The 23,545-nt window shown below is 41.4% G+C and overlaps 3 protein-coding genes across 8 annotated transcripts in view; 1 reads left to right on the forward strand and 2 right to left on the reverse strand.

The window, feature by feature from the left end:
- Nucleotides 1-8,615, forward strand: part of LOC131251476 (golgin candidate 2) — a 40,867-nt gene extending 32,252 nt beyond the window's left edge. The window contains exons 6-10 of one of the 2 annotated variants that reach the window (XM_058252198.1): nucleotides 2,180-2,232; nucleotides 3,008-3,100; nucleotides 6,317-6,448; nucleotides 7,935-7,982; nucleotides 8,084-8,615. In XM_058252198.1, coding sequence (XP_058108181.1) covers nucleotides 2,180-2,232; nucleotides 3,008-3,100; nucleotides 6,317-6,448; nucleotides 7,935-7,982; nucleotides 8,084-8,458 — 701 coding nt within the window. In that variant the 3' untranslated portion in view covers nucleotides 8,459-8,615. The remainder of the gene's footprint in view (nucleotides 1-2,179; nucleotides 2,233-3,007; nucleotides 3,101-6,316; nucleotides 6,449-7,934; nucleotides 7,983-8,083) is intronic. The other variant, XM_058252199.1, reaches the window with a different exon arrangement.
- Nucleotides 8,616-10,312: 1,697 nt separating this feature from the next.
- LOC131251478 (peptidyl-prolyl cis-trans isomerase FKBP17-2, chloroplastic) lies at nucleotides 10,313-11,806 on the reverse strand. The gene is made up of 3 exons (XM_058252207.1): nucleotides 11,433-11,806; nucleotides 11,102-11,143; nucleotides 10,313-10,807 (listed from the first exon to the last, which is right to left on the reverse strand). Exons 1-3 carry the CDS (start codon nucleotides 11,753-11,755, stop codon nucleotides 10,453-10,455), a joined length of 720 nt encoding a protein of 239 aa, XP_058108190.1. The 5' UTR covers nucleotides 11,756-11,806; the 3' UTR covers nucleotides 10,313-10,452.
- A 2,834-nt stretch (nucleotides 11,807-14,640) lies between these two features.
- The window catches only part of LOC131251477 (probable serine/threonine-protein kinase SIS8), a 63,496-nt gene continuing 54,591 nt past the window's right edge, over nucleotides 14,641-23,545 (reverse strand). For 4 of the 5 annotated variants that reach the window (XR_009173888.1, XM_058252201.1, XM_058252200.1 and 1 more), the window contains 2 exons: nucleotides 14,865-15,060; nucleotides 14,641-14,675 (listed from right to left, as the gene is read on the reverse strand). Coding sequence is in view for 4 of the 5 variants with exons in the window: in XM_058252201.1 (XP_058108184.1) it covers nucleotides 14,868-15,060 (193 nt within the window). In the remaining variant the exon portion in view is untranslated. Of the gene's footprint in view, nucleotides 15,061-23,545 lie in introns of all 5 variants that reach the window. The other variant, XM_058252203.1, reaches the window with a different exon arrangement.

A 23,545-nucleotide genomic window follows, 5' to 3' on the forward strand; every position in this document is an offset into this window, starting at 1 on the left:
TGGAAGATCATGGAAGTGGGGAGTAGGAGGTGGGACGATTTGGGATAGTTGTAGCTTCGCACCACGGTAGTTAGCCCTTCGAGGAAGGGAGGGTTTTGCACCCAATTAGCTTCTTCAACTCAAAGGGATAAAGAAGAAGAAAAAGCGCTGAATTTTATTCATAAACTTTAATGAAAAATACCTACACGGGGTTGCCTATTTATAAGAAACCCTAAATCCGAAAAGCTGTGCCATGTGCGCACACTAATACTTAGAAGTAACAAAAATAACAACTAATCTACGCAAGCAAAACCGTTCATGATGCTTCTAATGATGATAATAAACAAAACTCAAAATCCTAGATCATCTAGGGTAGTGGGCCACGCTCATAAGACCCAATGGTGAAATCCACATGATGATCGGGTCCACTCCAATGCTCCATAGCGCAACCCCCTAACTAAGAGGTCCTCCATAGATGTCGTCGTCGATCCAGATCGATAGTGGGGCCTCCCTCATCCTTGAGTAAGTGCGTAGGGTGGGGGGCGTGCGCGTGCGCATGATGTCCCTATCAATTGGTTCTATGGTACCCCTACCTATGTGGCAGTTTTTGTTCGATTGGTTAGTCATAAGAGGGTGTTGACCATCGATAATCTCCAACGAAGGTGCCTAGTTCTTCCAAACATTTGTCTTCTTTGTATGGTGAATGTGGAGTTAATCCATCATTTATTCATCCATTGTCCTTTCACTCGCAAGGCCTGTGACTTGTTCCTGGCTGAGTTTGATATGTCTTGGGTCACGCCGGCATCGGTGGATATGCTTTTATGCATGGTATGGTGGTGGTGCTGGAAAAGCTGGGAAAGCTGTTGGGGGCATCGTCATTATGGCCATCTTCTAGGCTATTTGGAGGGAGAAATGAGCGATGCTTTCAGAATAGGGGGAACTCATGGATAGAGTGATGGGAGTAGTCAAAGGTTTTGTGAAGACTTGGGCTCCTTTTATCCTTGCAGCTTAGGCTGCTTCTGCTTCCTTTTGTTTGTGTTTTTTTTGCGATGTATTCTTTTCCTGCTTTCGGCGAGTTTATTAATGAATTTTGTTGCCTCTCAAAAAGAAAGAAAGAAAAAGAAAAAAAGAAAAAAAAAAGGGACCAATAGACCTTGTCATATGCCTTCAGTAGACATCAGCAATCTTTTAATACTTTCCACTGAAGCTAATTTTGTTCTGGAATATTCCACTTCTTTCTTTCCACATGATGATGTAATCATGTAAGGCAACTTTTCCACAGAGCATTCCCTTTGGGGTAAATGCCCCCCTGACCAACCGCTGATGAGGTCCTTCAGTGACAGATTCTCTCTCACCAGGGGCCAATGAAGAAATGGATGATCGACAAATTCTTCCTTTTCTGTGCTGGGATTCTTTTCCTTAAGCTTATCCACATAAAGATTTTATTAGCACAGCCAACCAAAGATTAGATTCTCGGATGGATATTTTCCCACATATTAGCACAACTGGTCTCATTTCAACCCCTTATAATATTGAAGAAAGCTTTCGAAGAGAAGCATCTGTTCTTTTGCTTTCCAAATCTTTCGATCCGGCTTCCTAGTACTAATGAACACATCTTTTAAGATCCCTACCAACCTCCTGAAACACAAAATTTCCTCATCTTTCAGATTTCAACAAAAAGTGATATTTGACCTACGCGTTGCCTCAGTATTGAACTTGCAAGGTAGATTGGAGGTGAGAAGAGGACATCAGAGAATGTGGAGTGTCCTCCTTGAATGAACACATCTTTTAAGATCCCTACCAACCTCCTGAAACACAAAATTTCCTCATCTTTCAGATTTCAACAAAAAGTGATATTTGACCTACGCGTTGCCTCAGTATTGAACTTGCAAGGTAGACTGGAGGTGAGAAGAGGACATCAGAGAATGTGGAGTGTCCTCCTTGAAATAGTATTCTGTAATTGCATTATGTAGATGATAATATTCTTTTCTTTTCTTTTTCTTTTTCTTTTTTTTTAAATTTTTTTTATTTTAATGATGTACCAGGAGATGATTACAACTGATATAAACTCTCTCTAGCATAGCCATCAACAAATGTATTACATTAGTTACCTCTACAACATAATTGCAGAATATCTATTGGTCTGGTATCATGTCCATCTCTACCACAAACTCAGATCTGCTTACTTTCCTCTTTGCAGAACTCAGAAGGAGAATGTCCAATATTCATGAGAGCACATCATCTCCAAGCCATGTGAGCTATCTTTATCTGCTTTCTTGTAAAAATTTAGTGCATGATACACATGGTATTCAAAATCGGTTACTTAATGGCCGTTACGTAATGGTAACGGTCATAACCGTTACACGTCATGGGGCCGAAACAGCTGTAAAGTCTGTTACAGAAAAAAACAGTCTGTAACAGCCCCATAATGGCCCTGTAACAGTCTTGTAACAGTTTTTTTCAAAAAAAAAAAAAAAAAAAGAAAAGAAAAGAAAAAGAAAAAGAAGAAGAGCCGTAACAGCCGGTATGGGGGCCATAACAGCTGGTATGGCCCATATCATAACGGTAACAGTGGTGGCCATTACGGCCACTGTTACCGTTATAGAACACCTTGATGATACAGCTTCATGAAGGATCATTTGTTTCACAATATGCACAAATGAATGTTTCTTTCATATCAGCATCAGCATCAGCTTCAGAATAGCCTTGTCCTTGAAATAAGCATCAGTGTATCACTTCAGCATAGCCTTGTCCCAGCTATTTGGGGTTAGCAAAAAATCTCACAGTAGCTTAGTAGAACTTCAATGACCAGCTGCCCACCTGAGATGAACTCTCCTACACCCAGGTTAGAGATCAGCTGGTGCAATTTCTACCAGGCAGAGTTCAATGCATGCTTTTTACTTTCAAATATAATTTTAAATTAGAACTGGTTTCAGGAAGTATCTAGCCGATGTGAAATACTGATGTAGTTTGTCCTTGATCTACATTTATGATATAAACTTTTCTGTTTCTCATGAACATTTTGTAGACGAGAGCTTCAAAAGGAGTTGAATTTGAACTAGAGATACTCGAGGCAGAGTACTCTGTCATATGTGATAAAATTGGGCAATTGAAAGAGAAGGTTAGATTATTACTTTGTTCCATATACATGATATGCGCATGCATAGTATTTATATTTATTCTTGTTTGTTCTTTGATGGTCATATGTTGTAGTGTTTCCCAGAAGCATTGGTGAATGTTTGGCTATTATGTCAATTTATGTATTGGCAAGACTCAGCAAGTTGGCTTGAGTCGCTTGAGACATGAGTCAATTTTTAGGCACAACTTAATTTACTTGGAATCTGAAAAAAAGTTGATGAAGTATTTCAATAACTGCATAGTTGTCCTCAATCCAATTGACCTTTTGAGTTATCTCTTGTAGTTGCTCTCGTGAAATCTGCAAACAAGACTTTCAAGTTCCATTCAACTCTTCTAACTCTTTCAAAAATGTATAATTTTGCATGCCCAAAATTCTAATTAAGTTGGTCATTATTTAAATGTCTTCTGCTGTCTCATAAAAAGAAGTTTTAAAAAAAAAGTTGAAGTTGTCTGTTCTTTTCATCTTGATAAAATCTCCAAACAGTTGCCCACTCATGCAACTTTGTCTTGAAAGTTGAAACCCTCTAATTTGATTTTCATCTCTGTTCATTTAAAAATATAAAATTTCAGGAACACTTTCCAGAGAGGTGATGAGAATGTCTTGAACATCAGCACCCGAAATTATCTCAACTAATTCTCATTCATGCATGTCACCATGTGAAGTAATCATACATACAATGGGGCCAATCATAGATGGAAAACTGTACTAAGCTTGCCATTGAGTTGACCCTGAACTGCCTACAGGCGATTTATTGGGCAGCTTGAATTCCATCTAGTCAGTGTGATTTTTGCTCAGAGGAGCATGGACTCCATTAGTTTACAGTTATAATGCCCATGTATAGGCTGCTTGTGTGGTGGAGATTGGTGCCAAGCCACTACTTGGCATGGAGAGATCATAACCTGAGTACCTGACTGCCATTACCAGTTCCTAAGAGTCCAACTTGGTAGGTCGATGATTGGTGAGCTGTATGTGGAGCTGCCAGACTATTTTAAAACTGAATTACTGGGAGAAGGCTAAGATGATCATGATGAGTGTTGGCTGTTACTCTCTATTCAAGAAAGATAATTTTGAATTGTGATCATTTAGGCAACTTGGTCACAAACGAGTTCAAATGAGGCAACAAGTTAATGATATCTAAGAACATGACTATCAAATTTCATACTATTCTAAATTCAACTTTCAGTAGCGTACGTCTAATTAACACATGGAAAGTTTGTGTTTTTTTCCCCTTTAGTGATTTTTCACAACTCTCTCTCTCTCTCTCTAAATTTCTGACTACTTTCAAGCAAAAACTTTAAATAGAAAACACAAGTAGATCAAGTACTCAACTGAGCCTTGAGTGGACTCAACTCAAACCTTCATCAAGTTGAGTTTTGAATTTCCTTACTCTGATGAAGTCATGTAGAAAGTTTACTAGGTTCATTGAACTCTTATAGACTCGTATGTGCACCAGTGGACTGATTTGTGCACATCCTCATTTTTCTTATGCTAGTTATGAACACATGCCAATTTACATGGGTAGTTTATTTAGTGATTGATACAGGACAATTAACCATTTGCTCTAAAGGCTCGAACTGATAGAGCATGGCAAATTAATCCCTTTATCTCATTGCCCAGGCCCCAAATCCATGGGTTAGGTACTCGGCCGAACCCTCCTCGTGCGCCCCAAATCCATGGGTTCCATCCTCTCATGGGCCCCAAATCACATGGGTTCCGCCTCACATGAGCCCCAAATCACAAGGGTTCCTTGGGCTGCCCACCTTGAGTATGCCCCTGCATCCCACAGGCCACCCCACTCGAGCCCAGTGTGAAAATTCCCTTGCATTAATCACCCTCGGTGAGGAGTCTTGAACACAAGATCTCCTGCTCTGATACCAATTTGATGATGCAGGACAATTAACCATTTGTTCTAAAAGCTCAAACTGATAGAGCATAGCAAATTAATCCATTTACCTCATTAGCCCAAGCCCCAAATCCATGGGTTATGTCCTTGACCAAACCCTCCTCGTGGGCCCCAAATCCATGAGTTCCACCCCCTTGTGGGCCCCAAATCACATGGGTTTCGCCTCACACGAGCCACCCACCTCACATGGGCCCCAAACCACATGGGTCCTCGAGTGTGCCCTTGCATCTCACATGCCACCCCACTCGAGCTCAGTATGAAAATGCCCCTGCATTAGCGACAGTCTTCATTAACAATGTCAATGTTTGTGTGCAACATACATATGGAAGTTATAGTATGTGCAAAGAGGGATCTGTTTCCCTTGTGCTATATTTAAAGGTAGACCAATCATGACCAAAATATTCAGCAAAGTTGAAATAATGACACACTTGGAGGTGGCAATATATTCAAAATGAGGACCTAATCCTTGTTGTTTTTGCCTATGTAATTAAAATATCGAGAGAATTCCCATAGTCTGTGACTGTTTCAAAATTCCCTGTTCATTGAGGGTGAAAAGACTGAGGATTTGTAAGAAACAGGAATTTGTATCCTTCAAAAAAAAAGAAAAAAGAAAAAAAAGAATTGGAATTTGTAAAAAAACCAACTACTGTGACATCCTGAGGATTTCTCCCCACTTAGGAGGTGTTTGGTTACTGGTTTTTTTATATTCCTGGGCTTATAATTCTCTGGTTTTTATGAAGAAAAAAAAAAGTATGCTTCACACTTTTTGGTTGGGTTTTGCATTCCCCAAGAATTCCATTACCCAGATTTATCTCAAAAAACTTGTGGAAAACCCAGGGAGTTGAGCAGAATTTCCCAGGTTTTCCCAGAAAACCCAGTCTAGCAACCAAACAAAATTTAATCATTTCCTAGGAAATACTAGGCCAACCCTAACATTCTCCAGGAACCTAAAAACCAGGGAATGAATTCCCCCAAACAGGGCTAGCATAACCTTTTGCCATGTTGAGGTCACAACGGTCATTCCATGTAGAGTGCATTCATGTACGATTTTCCATTTTGAGTACTAAATGACAATGATTTGGAATTGTCTTATTACTCAAATAAAGCTCATTTCAACCAGCCATAGCCTTGGTGTACTGCCCCATTCCTGATATACCACATGCGGCTACTAAGTCTCTTATTCTATATCATGTTAGAATCATGGATTTTTAACAGGTATTGGGTGGGACCGAAGAAATTGGTTTGTCATATACTATTGCCTGAAACTGATTCTTTTGCTTCCTTTCCCATGCGAGATCCAGGCAAAGAAGCTAGAAGAAAACACTGAGATGATAAGGAAAGAGATAGAGGATCCAACTGAAGTAGAAGTTGAACTAAAGAAAAGGCTCGCGCAGCTAACTGACCATTTGATACAGAAACAAGCACAGGTTAGGTTATCTACTATGCATAAAATCTTCATCAAAGGGGGTCATTATAGGAATATGGCTGCTCAAAATTTTTTTGTTCTTTCATGTGGATTGTATGGAATATCGTATATCATGTTTGTGGTATCACTTGTTTATATTGCATTTCTAGTATCCTATGGATGCATCTATGTTGCGTTTCTGATATGGCTGGCAATGGGCAGGGCCGGGCCCAAGCAAAATCAATATTTTGAATAGGTTCAGCCCAGTAAGCCCATGACTAGTTCAAAATCCAGGCCTGAGGCCCGAGGCCCACCCATTGCCAGGCCTAGTTTCTGATGTCTTTCTTGTGCATGTTTGTTTGAATATAGTTCCCATATATTTAGGGCCTATGAGAATGGAATCGGATTTGGATCGATCATGCTTAGAACTGGCAACAGGTGGGCTGTAGTTGGTTGAGGCCTGGATTCTGAACTAGTCGGGTCTGGCCTATCAGAAGTCGATCTGTTCAGCAGTTGATGAGCTGGGTCTATTTAAGAAAATTAATTTTACAGAAGTGAGCTGTTCGGCACATCCTGCAAATTGCAGATGGCTGGATGTGCTAAATGTTCCCATTTGCAACATGCATCCCAAAATGAGAATGTGGTGGTAATGGGAGCAAGGTGTTCCGTATCCATTACAATATGCCTGTAAAGGCCAATACATATGAGTAACGGCCGTGACCGTTACACGATACGGGAGGTGAAATGGGGTAGTTTTTTTGGGACCGTATTAGCCGTTAAGGGGGGCATAACGGCTGTTACCTCTATAACGGTTGAAAAAACAGTCACTTTTTTCTATTTGAATTCATTTTTCTCCTCAAATTTTCACTTTTCTCATTTCAAAAAAAAAATTCTACATAATTCTACAACAGATTTTGACTACTTTTACTATAGTTTTTAGGATTGAAACTGTAAATTGAAGTGATTTGGGCGAAGAGAAGCTCTGAGGGCAATTTTTCAGAAAATCGAAAAAAGTGGTATTTATGCCTTTTTTTTATGATTTCTAGTCCTAATCCTTGATTGTGATGTATAAATATTAGAGACATGTAACCATATTCATAAATTCACTAGACAACCATATACAACACTCTTATTAACGAGTGAACCGTTATGCTACCATAAACATGTTCAAAACAGAAAACAATACATATTTGGAATATTTACATTATTCTGAATTTTCTAAATATTTTTCCAGAATTTTTCGGTCAATTTTTTTTAAAAAAAACCATTACAGGGGTTGTAATGGTTGTTACATCCCTGTATCAGCCATTACGGCCAATACCCATATCGGTAACGGTGCTGACTATTATGACTGCCGTTACCAATACAGAATACCTTGAATCGGAAAGACTCACCAATCTCATTCAGAGCAATCGGCTGATGCATGCTAGTCTACGTTTGGTGGACATTACAAACAAGCAGTTATGAAACGAAAAAAGAAACTGATCGAGTTTATGATTATTTGCCAGGTCGAGGCCCTCACTTCAGAGAAAGCGATGCTACTGTTTAGACTAGAGGTATAAAGGCAGGGTCAGAAGCAGCTTTATCCATTCCACTTTTGTGATCTTTTCGCATCGGTTTACACCTTGTAATTCAATGTTCAATCATTTCCTTGCAGACTGTCTCCAGATTGCTCGAAGAAAGCAAGTCGTCATCGCAGCTGGTTGATTGGGTGGGCCCATCAGCAAGGGACGATATAGAAGCTGGGAAGTGGGAACCGTCTGATCTGAATCTGAGACCACTGCTCAGGGACAGAATCCGATCTGGGGGGCAGCACTTGGGGTCGATCCTTCGACAGTTGGATGCACTCTTTTCTGCGGGTGTTGTGTTCCTGAGGAGGAACCCTGCCGCCCAAATGTGGGCACTGATTTATCTTGTATGCCTTCATTTGTGGGTCATGTATATTCTCGTGTCGCATTCCCAAGTGTCGGATGAGGTGGGCTCCGGCGCCGTCATTTCATTAGAGAGCATCAATAAGACATCAGGCATGTGATTCATGAATTACATTAATTTCTTTCAATTGTTTTGGCATGTCTACGGAGATAACTTCGGCTGGATTCTTGTCAAGAGCTAGAAAACAAGCCGAAAAATGTAAATTATGAGAGAAGATTTATATTGTATATTGATCAGCGAGAGATGTGAATGGAGAATCCCAGTGTCAAATGATCGGAACTGCTATATCCAATGGGCGGGGGATCTGGCTACACATTTTTTTACAGTCTCCAAATGGGAAGCGATTTAGTAGGCATGCTCATTTCAGACAAGTCGCTGAAAAGGAATTATATGATGGTTGAGCTGAGGATTCCAATTTTCAGAAATCATAGTTCAGTGTCTAGTGTGGCCCACCAGTTTGTAGTATGAAGCAGACAGTTAAGAAGAGGAATCTGACAAAAGGTCCATTGACATATCAACTATTTTTGGGGGAACGGTCTCCCTCAGGGAGTTGCATCAGACCAGTATGGATTGCTGAAACACTAGCATATCTTCAGTGGAAGCGGATTGTGTGCTGAGTAACTCAGTATCCTAAGCCTACTAAGTAAACTCTCTGGAGCTCACCATGATTTATCTCTTTTATCCACTCTGTCCATCCATTTTACCAGATAATTTTACAGCATGAGCCCAAAATTGGAGCTTATCCAAAGCATAAGTGGACCACTACAGGAAATGGTATGAATTGAACAACTACCGTTGAAAACTTCTTTGGGGCTACGCCCCAAATTTGATAATATTTGTGTTTTCTCTTTATCCATGTTTGTGTGATCATATAAACAGGTTGGATGACAATTAGACGTCACTGTGGACCCTATTAATGTTTCAACGGTGGAGATCATTATTCTCACCATTTTCTGCAGTTTGGCTCGGTGGATAAGGGGGTATTCTAAATCCGGGGATTTCAAATCCTCACTTTTGGTGAGTTTTGTAATCCCTCCCTTTTGCTTTTCACACACACTCTCTCTCTCTCTCTCTCTCTCTCTCTCTCTCTCTCTCTCTCTCTCTCTATTTATTTATTTATTTAAGGTAGGAGTGTCACATGTGTTACTGGGCTACTAATCTATTGTACACATCACCCTCATAGATGATATTGCAAAACAATCAAATTATCAACTGCATCACTGAAATTACATCAACAAATGATCTGATCAATCCACATTGGCCACATAAATCAACAGTTAAAGAACATTAGTTTTAATCCCATGCTTGTGGTCCATCCAAGGTTTGGAATTTCATCATTTTTAGCCAAAGTATATATTTTAATGAGTTTATTATAATCATTGTGTTAAACATCACATATTTACACTAATTAAATATATTAAAGTTGATTTAGTAATTAGATTCAAACTCTTGTAAATATACAACATAATGTAAGTGAATAGCTATATTTGGATTACAGTGGATTCTGAATCCAAGGTGTGTTCAAATCCAGGGAATTTCCAATCAAAAAATCCGTAAGGATTACGGTGGATTCTGAATGCAAGGTGTCAAACACAATTGAAGAATTTTGAATTCAAGGTATTTCAAATCCAGGGAATTTTTCCGAATCAACGGTGTCAAATGAGGCCTAAGTTGAAGGCTCAGAAAGGGCAAGGGGAAGCCAAAGAGGAAGTGGGCCGATGTTTTAACTAAAAAGTTGATGACCTATTGCTTAACTGAGGATATGGTCCTTGATGGAGTGGAATGAAAGAATATGATGTGTGGTGGACCCCACTTAGTTGAGATGGTGGCAATGAGGATGATAGATTTTTAGTACGCATTGTAAAATAACAATGGTAATAAATATTGAAATGTAAAATCGTCCACTCACAAATCAAAAAATTGAAGATTGAACCGGGACCCAAATCCAAGATCTAAAAAGACGTGGTATGTAAATATCATTTGCATGAAGCATTCTCGAATCAATCAAAGCATCTATTACATTATTCTCTTCAATTAAAGAGCCCAAAAATCATGAATGATAGAAAAGGAAGGAAATCCATATGATGTAGGGTTTTAAGCAGGTGCAATTGAAACCTTATCAACCTGTACTACAAATTCAAGGGTTGCATTTGGTGGTATTTGGACACCTGACCCTAAATCAGCACCCTTCTCTCCAAACCCAAGTGTTGGAGGAATTACAACTCTCCTTTTCCCCCCTGATTTCATTGATCTCAATACATACTCTATCCCTTCACACATTCCTTTTGTGTATGGCCTTGATCCCATCACAAGGGCCAGTGGCTTCTTGTCCCCACCAAATGTGTCCACAAACACTTGCCCATTACCTTGCAATCTACCGTTCAGATCGATCACGACAAGATCACCTGGCCTCGGAGATGCCCCACCGCCAATCCGCATCTCGTAGTACCTGATCAATGGATATGATTTAAAATCAGAGCAATCCTTTGGCTGAGGAGGATGGATCCTACACTTAACACACATTTCAACCATCCATTTGATAGACATTGATCAGACAACTAGGATCGTCCAATCAACGTAGTTTTTGGGCCATGCCCCATCCGCAATGGAGACCACAATTTGGGTGGTTTGGATTGACATACATGTGTACCAAGTGTCTGGAGTACGTGTGGATGATTACAATGCACCCCACTCTTTCAGATTATGGAGAAAAAAAGAAAAAAATCAAGTATACAAAAATTACCTGATGCCATTAGGAAGCACCACCTCTTCTTCCTTCACGTCCCTGAAAAGATAGCTATTTTTAGACCATGATAAAAAAGAAGGGCCCAAAATTCACAATGATCTCAGGATCCTGACCATCCAGTTGTGGCCATCAAACTGGCAGTTGATAATGAAATGGTTACAGTCCAAATTCAATGGAAGAGATCAGGATGATCATGAACCGTCCGATCAGTGTTACTTGTGGGCCGCGCATCATCAACAACTGGGTTGATGATTTGGACGGCCTAGACTAGATACATGTATGAGAATTGTACAAATGGATGGATAGATGAAGAGAGAGAAGAAGAGACTTGGTGTTTGCTTCTTGTTGGGACACTTCAAGACGGGTCTTGATCTGTTCGGAGAGGACACCAACGGCGAGAAAACCGGCCCATGCAAGGCCCGCACCGAGGCCGAACCGCCTGGTTAAGGAGGAAGCGATCCAGTCCGTCGACTCAGGTGTGGTGATGAGCTTGGTGGGCTTTAATGGTTCTGATTTGATGGAGCTGGTCTCTTGTGTTGGAGACTGAGGTACTTGTGATGGTTGCTGTTGTGGTGATTGCTGTGAAGATGACAATTGAAGCTTTGTAAGTGGGTGACAGATGAACGATGTAGATCCAAAGATGGTGGCCATGATCAAATGGAAGAAGAAGACTCAGAGAGAGAGAGAGAGAGAGAGAGAGAGAGAGAGTAACACAAGTATATATACCTCACACTCCACACCTTATCTCTTTGGAGGTTTTGTTAGCCCCACATGTACCATACTCAAATAGCATCTTTGTACGCATCACACGTGCCAACATGGAACGTGTATGGGACATCTGAGCCATTGATGTTGTGAATCTCACAGTGAAGATGACTTGGTTCAAGAATCAACCCAATGGGTTATAGCACATATGGGGAATGGACCAGTGTAATATTCGTACCAGATTTACAAGGTGGATGTACTTTATACACGGATTGTATCCAATACACGTGCCAGGTTGGCACGCGTTCTGCATGTAATGGTGCCTGCCCCTAGGACCAGCAAACAGTTGCACATGCACATAGCATACATACACATCAATCCAAACCATCCAAATAGTAACCCCAACTAATGATTAGGGGTCGCACTAAAATCATATCAATTTAAGGGTTGCAAAGAACATATCGTTTCTTATATTTGGAGCCATTGACTATTTTCATTTTTAACGGTCCACGTGACGAACACTAATCTGGATAACTGGGGTTACGACCATATATAGTTCAATGGCCTTGATTGATATACATGCGTACATGTCCATCATCATGTAAGGTAGCCGTGTGTATTTGTATGGATGATAATACTCCGCCAACACAAGGCGGGGCATGTATCCAAAAAAGCTCCTCTAATAAGATAGTTATCATTTAACAAGCACATGATCTTCATGCAGATCCAGACCGTTCATCTACTAGGCCCTACAGTGTAGAAAAAAAAAAGAAAAAAAAGAGAGGGGTCCCCACACATGTGGAGCGTCTACAATATTTTATATCATCCATTGTTTTGGCACACGTGGCCGGCTTGATCATTTTTTGGCCGTTTCATCTAGATGGGCCCACCCGGTTGTGTGATCCACTTTAGGGAAGAATGCTAGCCCACACGCTGTATACGTTCCAACCTAGCTTGAATCTAAGGACACCTGAGCCACGCAAAAAGGTGGGTCACACCGTGAAAATGACCTCTGCTCACATAAGGCGGGCCACACGCATATCGAATGCAGATCTTTGGCAAGTCCCTGTATACCGTCCATATATCTCTTGTAAGAGAGCCTGGTTTATGCACCAGGTCATCTCGTCATATAGGCCACCTCATGCACGGCTACGATACCCCACAAGTTTGGGAGGTAGGGCACGCACAAATCCATTATGCCCAGCTTTTGATAGGCGCAGTTAGAAATCTCGTTCTCGGGAGATTTTCTTCAAAAATTCATTTTCGCTTACCATATTATTGGGAAAATCTTGCCGATTTTTTTAAAATTATATTATAAATTAAGAAATAATTTTAAAAATTATAAAACGTAGGTATAAAAATTATCCTTAAAAAAAAAAAAAAAAAAACTTTCGAATTAATTTTGAGATAAAATCGCAATAATTTCCTGATAAAATCGGAAAAAAAAAAAAAAAAAAAAAAAAACTAAAAAACTGGCGAGATTTGGAACAATCTCCCGATATTATAGCAATAATATCATTTGGAGTTTTGCCAAGCGCACACGCGTGTAATAAAGCTCGTGTACCCACCACACGTGCCACAATGGCAACATAGATCAAAGATCTCACCCATCCTTCAGGTTGGTACGACCTTCAACATGTTTTCCCAAGTATCGGTCTGGTACCATCAGCATACGGCACCAATATTCGAAACAGGGTACAAAACTTCAGCCAAGCACTTCAGAACCATATATTTGTTTTGCAAACTGTGACCCACCTGACCAGCAGATCAACCTCATTCTTAGATTAAGGCATCAATATAGTGGTGCCGTTCCAATGGATGCATTGGATCTAGGACCTATGTTGCCATGCTAGCACATGCGTGGCACGTACACGAGCCCATATGATGGGCATTTCAGCAGGTGATACACAGCATTTCAAAAGGGACATTCCTATGCTCAACGCTACCAAGTCATCAGCAACTCAATCTCCATACGTGTGGCACACATACAAGATCCAGACCGTTCATCTATTGCTCACTACTACTAGCAGGCCATATACAAAAAAGGTGGTAATAATCAGATGGCCCAAACTATCAGTTAGAGAATTCCACTGTATCATAGCGACGACAATCATCCAATCAACAGCTAGGATCACTGACCGGGATGATTTCCGGCGGCAGAGAATGGTCGATGCAGTCCAGATCCGGAAATCGAGCACATCGTGACTTAGATAATAATTATAGAACCAGGAGGATTTATAAGCTCGGCCGGCAAGTTATTCAAATTTGACGAGTGGGACCTATGGTTTAGAGATTGAGACCGTTGGTTTGCTGCATCCTGGAAAATGGACCATGCTCCAAAAATGTCCTCGAAAGAACAATCTTGAACTTTCAATATCAAGCCCATAAGAAGATAGTTGTGTAGACAAAAGGCAGATACCGTCCACACCTTTCCTTCGCATCGATCTCGCCAGATTTTTTTATTTTTTTTTCCCTCCCATCAATTTACGATTAATAACAGTTGCCAAGATGATGTTTTTGGCTTGCCAAATGCAACAAACCGATTATTTTACAAACATTTTTCTTATTGCTAAAGATCACTCGCCCTACAGCTTATGCAGATTGATGATCTTCCAATGGAAACAAGGCTGGGCAAGGACACTCCCGATTTGGATTTTGATGGGGCATTCATTGAACAACGATGGACCCACAAAGGAAAAAAAAAAAAAAAAACAGAAACCCAAAAAAAAAAAAAAGAAGCCCACCAGTTTCTTGTCTTACCTCCCAACTCCGAAGATTTTGAAATGGCCGCTGCAACTGCTCCCAGCTGGTCGTAGCCTGAAACTCCTTCGTATCAACATCCACCACCAGGGCAAATCAACTCAACCTTGATGAAAAACAATACAAATGGATCATTGCCAAGCTAATTTACAACCTCATGAATCACCCCACCAGCCACACCCAAAAAAAAAAAAGAAGCTCCAGTTCTTCGCAAACTGCAAGAATATATTTATGATCTTCCACTCAATCAGCTCCATTTATACCCATCCATCATGGGTGGCCACTTTCCACTCACCCGTCATGATTTGTCTACTTCGGCTGCAGTTTGGTCTCTATCTTGTCCTTGGGTTGTTGGCTCTTGCATGCCCCGTGGCGGCCCTTTATCTCCACTTGGAGGTACCCTTGGTCTAGGCACCTGGGCAGTCACAGGTCTCTGCAACGGCTTTAAGGCTGCCATGATTTCGGAAAACGAAGGACGAAGCTTGGGATCTCTACAACATTCAGACAGGACAACAAATTAGTGTGAAGGCAAGTACAAACAGAAGAACGAATGACCATTGATCAGAGGCATATGTTTAATGCCCATATAGTGATGCTAGCATAAGAAAATTTTTGAGTTTATCATCAAACAGTTGAATATTTGTTTTTTGTTTTTTTGTTTTTGTTTTCTTTTTTGGTTTTTTTTTTTTTTTTTTGGTTTTTTTAAGAAAATCATCCATTCATAATCATCAACAAAGTTACAGGAAAAGGCTTTCGGGCGCACACGGGCAGACAAAAAGATGCCCTGTACCGCCTATCGTGTGGCTATACAAAAGAACGAAGAGAGATAAGTCAGAAATTAAATCTCCCTTAAAGCTCCAATACCCGGTCTATCGAGGAAACAGAGCCCCCTGATCAGCCTAGGAAGGTCCGACCACCTATCCGCCCGGAAAGATCCCTGATTGGCCGCTCCCAATCGAGCAAGCCCATCAGCCGGCCCATTGATTTCCCGGGGAATAAGAGAAATGGAGAAATGACCTTCCTTTTGCAGATTATTTATTCTCGATATCCAGTAATCCCACTTCCAGTGAAGGACCGACTTCCCCTTGAAGGCATCCACCACAAAGGAAGAATTTGACTCAATGCGCACATCCTGCAGACCCCGTTCTATGCTAAGCTGCATCGCATCATGGAGAGCACGAAGTTCTGCTCTGTTGTTTGAAGCTTGACCGTAGCTCGAGTAGAACGCAAAAATAAGGTTTCCATTGGCATTTCTGCCAATGTCCCCTCCCCACTCGGGCCGGGATTACCAACTGCAGCCCCATCAATGTTAACTTTCACCCTGCCTGCTTGTGGTTTAGACCACTTAACAACAAGACTTGAAGGAGACGCAGTGGGTCTGTGACAGAGACGAAGGTGTAGAGCGATCTGGTTCGGAACATGGGTACCCTGGAACATCCTTCCTAGCAGCCATTTGACATTACTGATAACCTTAGTGCTAGAAAGGACGGTCCCATTAAACTTGGCTGAGTTTCTCATCTTCCATAGTTCCTAAACAATGATGCACGGAGTTAAGTGATAAATAAGATGAGAAATTCTACCAGACTGAGAGGAATTCCAGCATGAAAAGAAGAGATCTGCAGTTGAAAAAGGGGAAGACAGGTGGATATTGAAAATATTCATGAACTCTATCCAAATGGTGGTGGCAATCGCCCCAGAGTAGAAAAGATGGTCCAAAGTCTCCGGCTTAGGAGAGTAATTTGTCTCACTGACGCAGCACCAGCACTTAGAAGCTAGGGAGATACCCTTCGCTTGAGTCCTATCATCCGTGGGGACGGCCTGGTGAAACAACCTCCAAGTGAAAATAGAGATTTTTTTGGGTAGATTTTGGTGCCAGATTTGCTTGGCCCAGTCAAAAACCTGCCCAACAGATCTGCATACCATCCATCCTGACTTAACTGAGTAACAACCAGTCCGATCGAGTGGCCATATACGGCGATCTGGCTGGTCCGACGTGCAAATACCAGAGTGGATAATATGTTCCTTGATACCTGATGGAAGTAGGTTGAAAGCCGGCGATCGGTCATTGATGCCATCGTTGGAGATCAGATTGTTGACTGACATATATAGAAGGTCGTTGGGAATCAGACGATCAATCAAATCAATTAGTCGGCCCTTCCCTGTCCAATTTTCATGCCATAGGTTCAAGGTGCCACGACCCACCTTCCATAGAATGTGGCTATTAAGAACCGGGTATATCGCCAGAATATGCTTCCACATGGGGGAGAGGGAGGGCATGGATGTGGCCGGCGATGCATCTGTCAGCGGGCTGTATCTCGCCGCAATAAAAGCCGCCCACAAACTACTACTTGGCCGAACTTTGGCTATCCAGGCCATCTTCAATCTGAGCGCAGCCATAACATCTCGGAGTTTTCTGATACCCAACCCGCCTTCCTCTTTAGGCATAGAGATTTTGTTCCACTTCATCCAGTGGCATTTGTTTTTCCCATCTTGCCAACCCCAAAAGAACTTGGAGAAACTAGACTCCATTCTCTGCAAGATCTGGGCTGGAATCGAGGCCACTGACATGGCGTGAATCGGAATTCCACAGAGGACATGGTTGATAAGCGTACATCTGCCCGCCTGAGAAAGGATCCGAGCTTGCCACCCTTGAATTTTCTTCTCGATTTTTTCCATCAGAGGGTGAAACAGAGTGATGTTTGTCCTACCTTTGAAGAGGGGGATCCCGAGGTAAATGAAGGGCGCTGATGAAGAGGGGGGTACCAATTTGCCTCTGGATGCTTCTAATACGATTAACCGGCATTGCGGATGGGAGATGAGTGCAGCTTTTTTGGAAGTTGATCCATTTTCCTAATGCCATTTGGTATGTGTATAGAAAATCTGTCACCGCTCTGATAGTTTGGCTACCACCATTGAAGAAAAGAACCGTGTCATCAGCGTAAAGAAGGTGTGTAATCTGCTCACATCCCCGTTTTAATTTGAACGGAATACAACTGGGACTAAGAAACAACTTGGCGAAGCCCCTACTCAGAACCTCCGCAGCAAGGATGAGTAGGCTCGGAGACAGAGGGTCCCCTTGGTGGAGACCTCTAGTCGACTTGAAGAAACCGCAATTGGAACCATTGATAATGACTAAAAACCAACTGTTACTCCAGCATTTTTCCACCAATTGAATCCACATTTGAGAGAAACCAAAACGCTACAGTACCCTTGTGAGGAAATCCCACTCTAGGCGGTCATACGCCTTTTCCATATCTAACTTCAGGATAATATTCCCGCCTCTTGACTTTTCGATCAATTTCTCTAACCATTTCTTGCGCCAAAGCTACACTCTGCTATAGAGCGACCTCAAACGAAAGCTCCTTGCTCTTGGGAAATAATGTTGGGAAGGATAAGCGCCAATCTGTCAGCAATGATCTTGGCAAAGATTTTATAAACACTGTTGCAAAGGCTTATAGGACGGAAGTCAGAGAAGGCTTTAGGGGCAGCCTTCTTTGGAATCAAACAGATGAGAGAGGCCATGATAGAACGTGGCAACCTTCCACTGTGGAAGAAATTGATCACAGCTTTAAAGATATTCGGACCGATGATATCCCAACTGTAAGCAAAAAAAGCCCCAGACATACCATCAGGACCGGGGGCGCTGTCCCTTGGCATGGACATGACGGCACGACAAACTTCCTCCAATGAAGGGTAACTCATAAATAAATCATTATCTGACTCAGATATCAACTACAGGATGGAGTCGAAGACGCTATCTACGTAGGCTCCGACTGAAACAAAGAGGAGAAGAACCGAATTCCCTCCTGTTGGATCTGCTTGGGATCAGAAACTTTTTCACCAGATTCCAGCTGAATTTCATCAATTTGTGCTCTCCTTATCTTATCAGTGGCAGACATGTGAAAAAATTTAGTGTTTCGATTGCCTTCAATTAGCCAATTATTGCGAGACTTTTGTTTCCAAAAAATTTCTTCAGCCAGCTCCAAATGATCAAGGCGTTTCCTGGCTTCAACTAGCTCCTCTTGATTGAAATCCTGTAGCTGTTGAGCCTGTTCTTCCATACAGACGATGGACTGTTCCGTTGCTTTAATTTGCTGGAAGATGTTGCCAAAAACCGATGTGTTCCATGCTTTCAGATGATTCCTAACCTTCCGCAATTTTAGCATAAGGTTAATGATTGGTTGATCAGAGAGATCCGCCCTCCAGGCCTACAATATAACAGATGGGTACTCCTGATGAAGGGTCCACATTCTCTGAAAACGAAAAGGCTTTGGGGAGGATTGCAATGCTGGGGGAAAAAGAAGAAGCAGAGGACAATGATCGGAGTTGACACGAGGAAGATGCCTGACTTGGAAGCGAGGGAAAACATTAATCCATGAGCCATTGCATAATACCCTATCTAGGCGAGCCCAAACTCGGGAATTTCCTGCTCGAGTATTGCTCCAAGTAAACCGATTCCCACTGAAGCCTGCATCCATCAAACCTACAGACTCCATAGCATCTGCAAATTCCGTGTAGCTGCCCAAATCTTGATTCCTGTTATTCAACCGCTCTGCAGTAGATAGTACAGTGTTGAAGTCGCCGCCCACCGCCCAAGGGCCTGGAATTCGCATGGCCATGGATAAGAGATCCATCCACAGCGATCTCCTCTGCATTCTAGAGCATTTTGCATATACAATAGAAAGATGGAAAGGTAAATTTGAATTATGAAGTTGCAGTTGGATAGTTATCACCTGATTGGATTTGTGAATAACTGAAACGCTAAGGTTGCTGTTGTGAAAAAACCAAATCTTCCCATCTTCGTCCACATTTGATAGGGATGAATGAAAACCCAATTTGAGCCCCACATAACAGTTGAATATTTGTGGTTGGCTTCTGAGGATTCTTATATATGGCAATGACAGGTGGGGAATCCTACTAGATTTTTTATTTTATTTTTTTGAACATTGATAATTTTATTGATATGAGGCCGAAGACAAAAGAATACACACACCCGAAAACTTCACAAAATTATAGCTGAAACCAACTAATTGGAAACTAAGCTATAACTTTTGCTGCTAAAGCCCACCCCATTACATATGATTTAGCCCACCAAAACACCTCTGTTACTTGGCTCCGACAATTCCTGAAACATCTCTCATTCCTTTCCTTCCATATGGACCGAATCCCCACTAATAGACTTAATGGCCAAACTTTTATCCAATTTCCCCTTTACTCCCACCATGCCACGTGAAAATTAAGAGATTAATTGTATTCGACATTGCCCATGCTACAAACAAAATGAAGAAACTATCCCATAGCCTTTTTGCAAACAGATAGTGCACAAGAAGATTATCCCAGGCATTCAAATGAATCTTCTCTTTTGGAGATTATCCACGGTTAGCACCTTCTTCCTCCCCACTAGCCAAGCTAGTGCCGCAACCTTTGGTGGAGCACCGTAACCCCATACAAAAGTTGTAGGGCTGATCTCCTCACCAACTCTCACCCTGCATATCATCCTATAACAAGATTTAATTGAAAATTTGCTGGATTTGCCGCGAAGCCATCTCATCAAATCTGATTCAGAAATCACAAGATTCACTTTGAACAACAACTCAAAAAGATCAATAAGCTCTTCAAACTCTATCTCATTTAAGTCCCTTCTACACAGCAGGGCCCGATTCCTCACCTTGAATAGAGAAACATCTATCCGCCCTCAAATCTGCTTCACTTGCCACCCCTGCTAAATGTGGAAATACTTCGCTTAAACTTTTATCTCCCAGCCATTTATCCCCCTAAAACCTAATATTTTTTTTCCATTGCTCGAAAAGAAGCTCATCCCTTCCCAAGTGTTGCTTTTAACCAAGGCGACGGCCTTCCATAGATATGAAGCCCTAAATAATGAAGACAGTTTTGTCCACCTATCCTCATCTTCCACCCCATATTTACTCCCTGCCACTTCCCTCCAAAAAGCACCCTCTTCCGCTCCAAACCTCCATACCCATTTACCTAGGAAAGCTATATTTATGACCCCTAATTCCCTCAACCCAGCTCCCCAATTATCTTTTGGCTTACATACTTCCTCCTCCCATTTGATAAGATGAAACTTATGCCAATCTTCTGCTCCCCTCTGTAGGAAATCCCTCCATAATTTTTCCAACTTATTCAAGACCGATTTCAGACATTTGAATAATGACATGAAATAAACCGGAAGATTAGACATTGCCGCCTTAATTAGAGTCAACTTACCACCCATAGATAAATATCAAGATCTCCACTGTGCTAACTTGCTTTGAAATCTCTCTTATCACTTTATCCCAAAGCTGTTTTGATGGTTTTCCAATGCATAGTGGGAGGCCAAGGTATGTAGTAGGAAAAGAGCCCTCTCTACATTCGAAAATCTTAGCAAAGACCCCCACTTCTTCCTTACAAATGCCTACCCCCAGTAGCTCACTTTTGTTAATATTCACCTTTAGGCCTAAAACCACCTCAAAGCCAAGTATAATTGATCTAAGGTTCTTCACCTTCCTTTCGTCTGCCCCACTGAACAATAAAGAATCATCTACATACTGTAAATGTGAAACTTGGAGGTTTCGAGTTGTCCACCCCCAAAACCTTTGACCAATCCCATATTTGTCCCTCTATCTAACATTCTGTTGGGAGCCTCCATCACTACCACAAATAAATACGGGGAGAGGAGATCCCCTTGTCGTAAGCCTCTGTAACCAAGGAAGAAACCATTCACAGATGCATCAACCAAGACTGAGAACTTTGCGGAACTCACACATGCTTGAATCCAACATCTCCATTTTGCCCCACAACCTAATCTACCCAACATGTAATCCAGAAATTTCCAATCAACATGATCATAAACTGTTTTTCAATATCCAACTTGCATTTGCATATCACCCTTTTAGATCCTCTCCTATTGAAGGAGTCTATACATTTTGTGCCACTGATACACCATCCACAATCTGCCTACCTTCCACAAACGCTCCTTGTGTAACTGAAATAATTTCATTCACACTTTAGCTAGGATCTTATAAGCGCCTCCCAGAAGACTGATTGGTCTGAAATCTTTAAGACACTTGACGCCTTTGTTTAGAATCACCACTATAAATGTCGCCCCTAACTCCAATCCGATATATCCTTTCTCATAGAATTCTTTAATAAAGCCAAACAAATCCCTCCTAGTCAACTCCCAAAATTTCTTATAGAATTCAATAGGAAAACCGTCTAGACCTGGTGCTTTGTCCCCACCCAATTCTGCTACTACTTTTTCAATCTCTTCTTTTGAAATAGCTTTTTCTAACTAAACTGCAGAGTCTAATGAGGTCGAATTGAATGACAGAATATCAAGTAGGGGTCTATTCCAATCTTCTCTTGATAAAAAGACCTTTACAGAATTGAAAGACCTTGAGGAGGAATCCTACTAGATGTCGGAAGTTCAAATGAAGCTAGAAAGCAATGCATGGACTATGCCCAAACCCTTGTGCGGAGACCGAAAAGAACAAAACAGGTCCAAAGCCCATTCAATTAGTTTGTCTCTATTTTGATGGTACCCTTCTTTCATCATCCAAATGTATGGCTCCAAACAAGGGTCAAATAACATAAAAATGACAAGAAAACAGCCTCCAGCAAGCCCAAGATCCCGCGATTCTAACAATAATTGAAACATATTGACCAACATACAGCCACATGATCATGCAATAGCATAATCTAAGAGATAGGGCAATAATGTTGCTTCACTAGGTACCGCATGTGTGCTTGGTTTGGAGACTTGCACGGTTCTATAATTTTTTGGAATACTTGAACTTACTAATGTTTGTTTTAACTGGTGGTTTTTTTCCAACTCAATTAGCAAGTTTAATTACAGGTTTTTTGTTCGTAGGGCTCTTTGAAAGTAAGATTTTCTTTTTAGGATTAAGTTCAAGAAAAAAGAGAGAATCTTCTACTATTTTAAGACATGATAATCTGTATAATAGATTGGGTGATGGGGACATCATGCGCACTCACGCCGCCCCCTATGCACGTACGCAAGAAGGACCCCACCGTCGATCTGGATCGATGACGACATCCAGGGAGGGCCTCCTAATTAGGAGATAAAGTTTTGATTCAAAAGAGTGAGCCCAACAATCAAGAAAAGCCCACCATGGGATCTCATGATAGCATCCCACTAGTCGGATTGATTTCATATTTTAGGTTTTGCTTATTTATGTTATTTAGAACATTATGAACGCTTTAGATTTCTTTGATTGGTTTTTATTTTAGTTTACTTCATCGCCAAGTAATAGGTTGCGCACATAGCGCGAGTTTTGGGGTATAGGGTTTTCCCTATAAATAGGCACCCCTTGTAGTTCTTTGGATTCATTAAAGATTAATAAAAATTTTGCGTTTTCCTACTCTCTAAGTTGTGAAGCCTAATTGGGTGTGAAGCATTCCCTTCTTCGAAGGGTTAACTACCGTGGTGCGAAGCCACATCTATCCTGATTCACCTCCATCCATCGCCATCTTTATTACCCGTCTTATACCATCTACCCTTCTCATCTCTCATAATCATCTGCGCTACAATTTTGTCCCTTCTTGCATCAAATTCCCTCTCTTCAACAGATTTGCAGAATCTGGCCCTGCAGGAGGGCTGAAACTTAAACGGAGTACCACGCCCAAGCCGTAGCTCGGATTGACGTGAAATTTGGGGGTTTTGAAGCCCAAGCCTAGCCGACCAACCCCAAGGAGACGATTTTTAGATACGTGGGCCCCACACACGTGCGTCAGGTCCCACTCGTGGTCCGCACATGACAGTTGTTTTCTGGTTCAGGATTCCCTCTCCTTTACTCTCTCATATTTGTTTTTTCATAAACTTTAACCCTAGATGGTCCTAGATCCCCAAATTCTATCTCTATTCTTACCCTAGGAATCCCTGAATTGAAATTGGTAAATCCCTTGGATTAGGGCCTGATTAATATGCATGTGTGGATGATTATTTCTTATCTTTGA

The sequence above is a fragment of the Magnolia sinica genome, chromosome 7, assembly GCF_029962835.1.
Source record: "Magnolia sinica isolate HGM2019 chromosome 7, MsV1, whole genome shotgun sequence".
In the NCBI taxonomy this organism is placed as follows: Eukaryota; Viridiplantae; Streptophyta; class Magnoliopsida; order Magnoliales; family Magnoliaceae; genus Magnolia; species Magnolia sinica.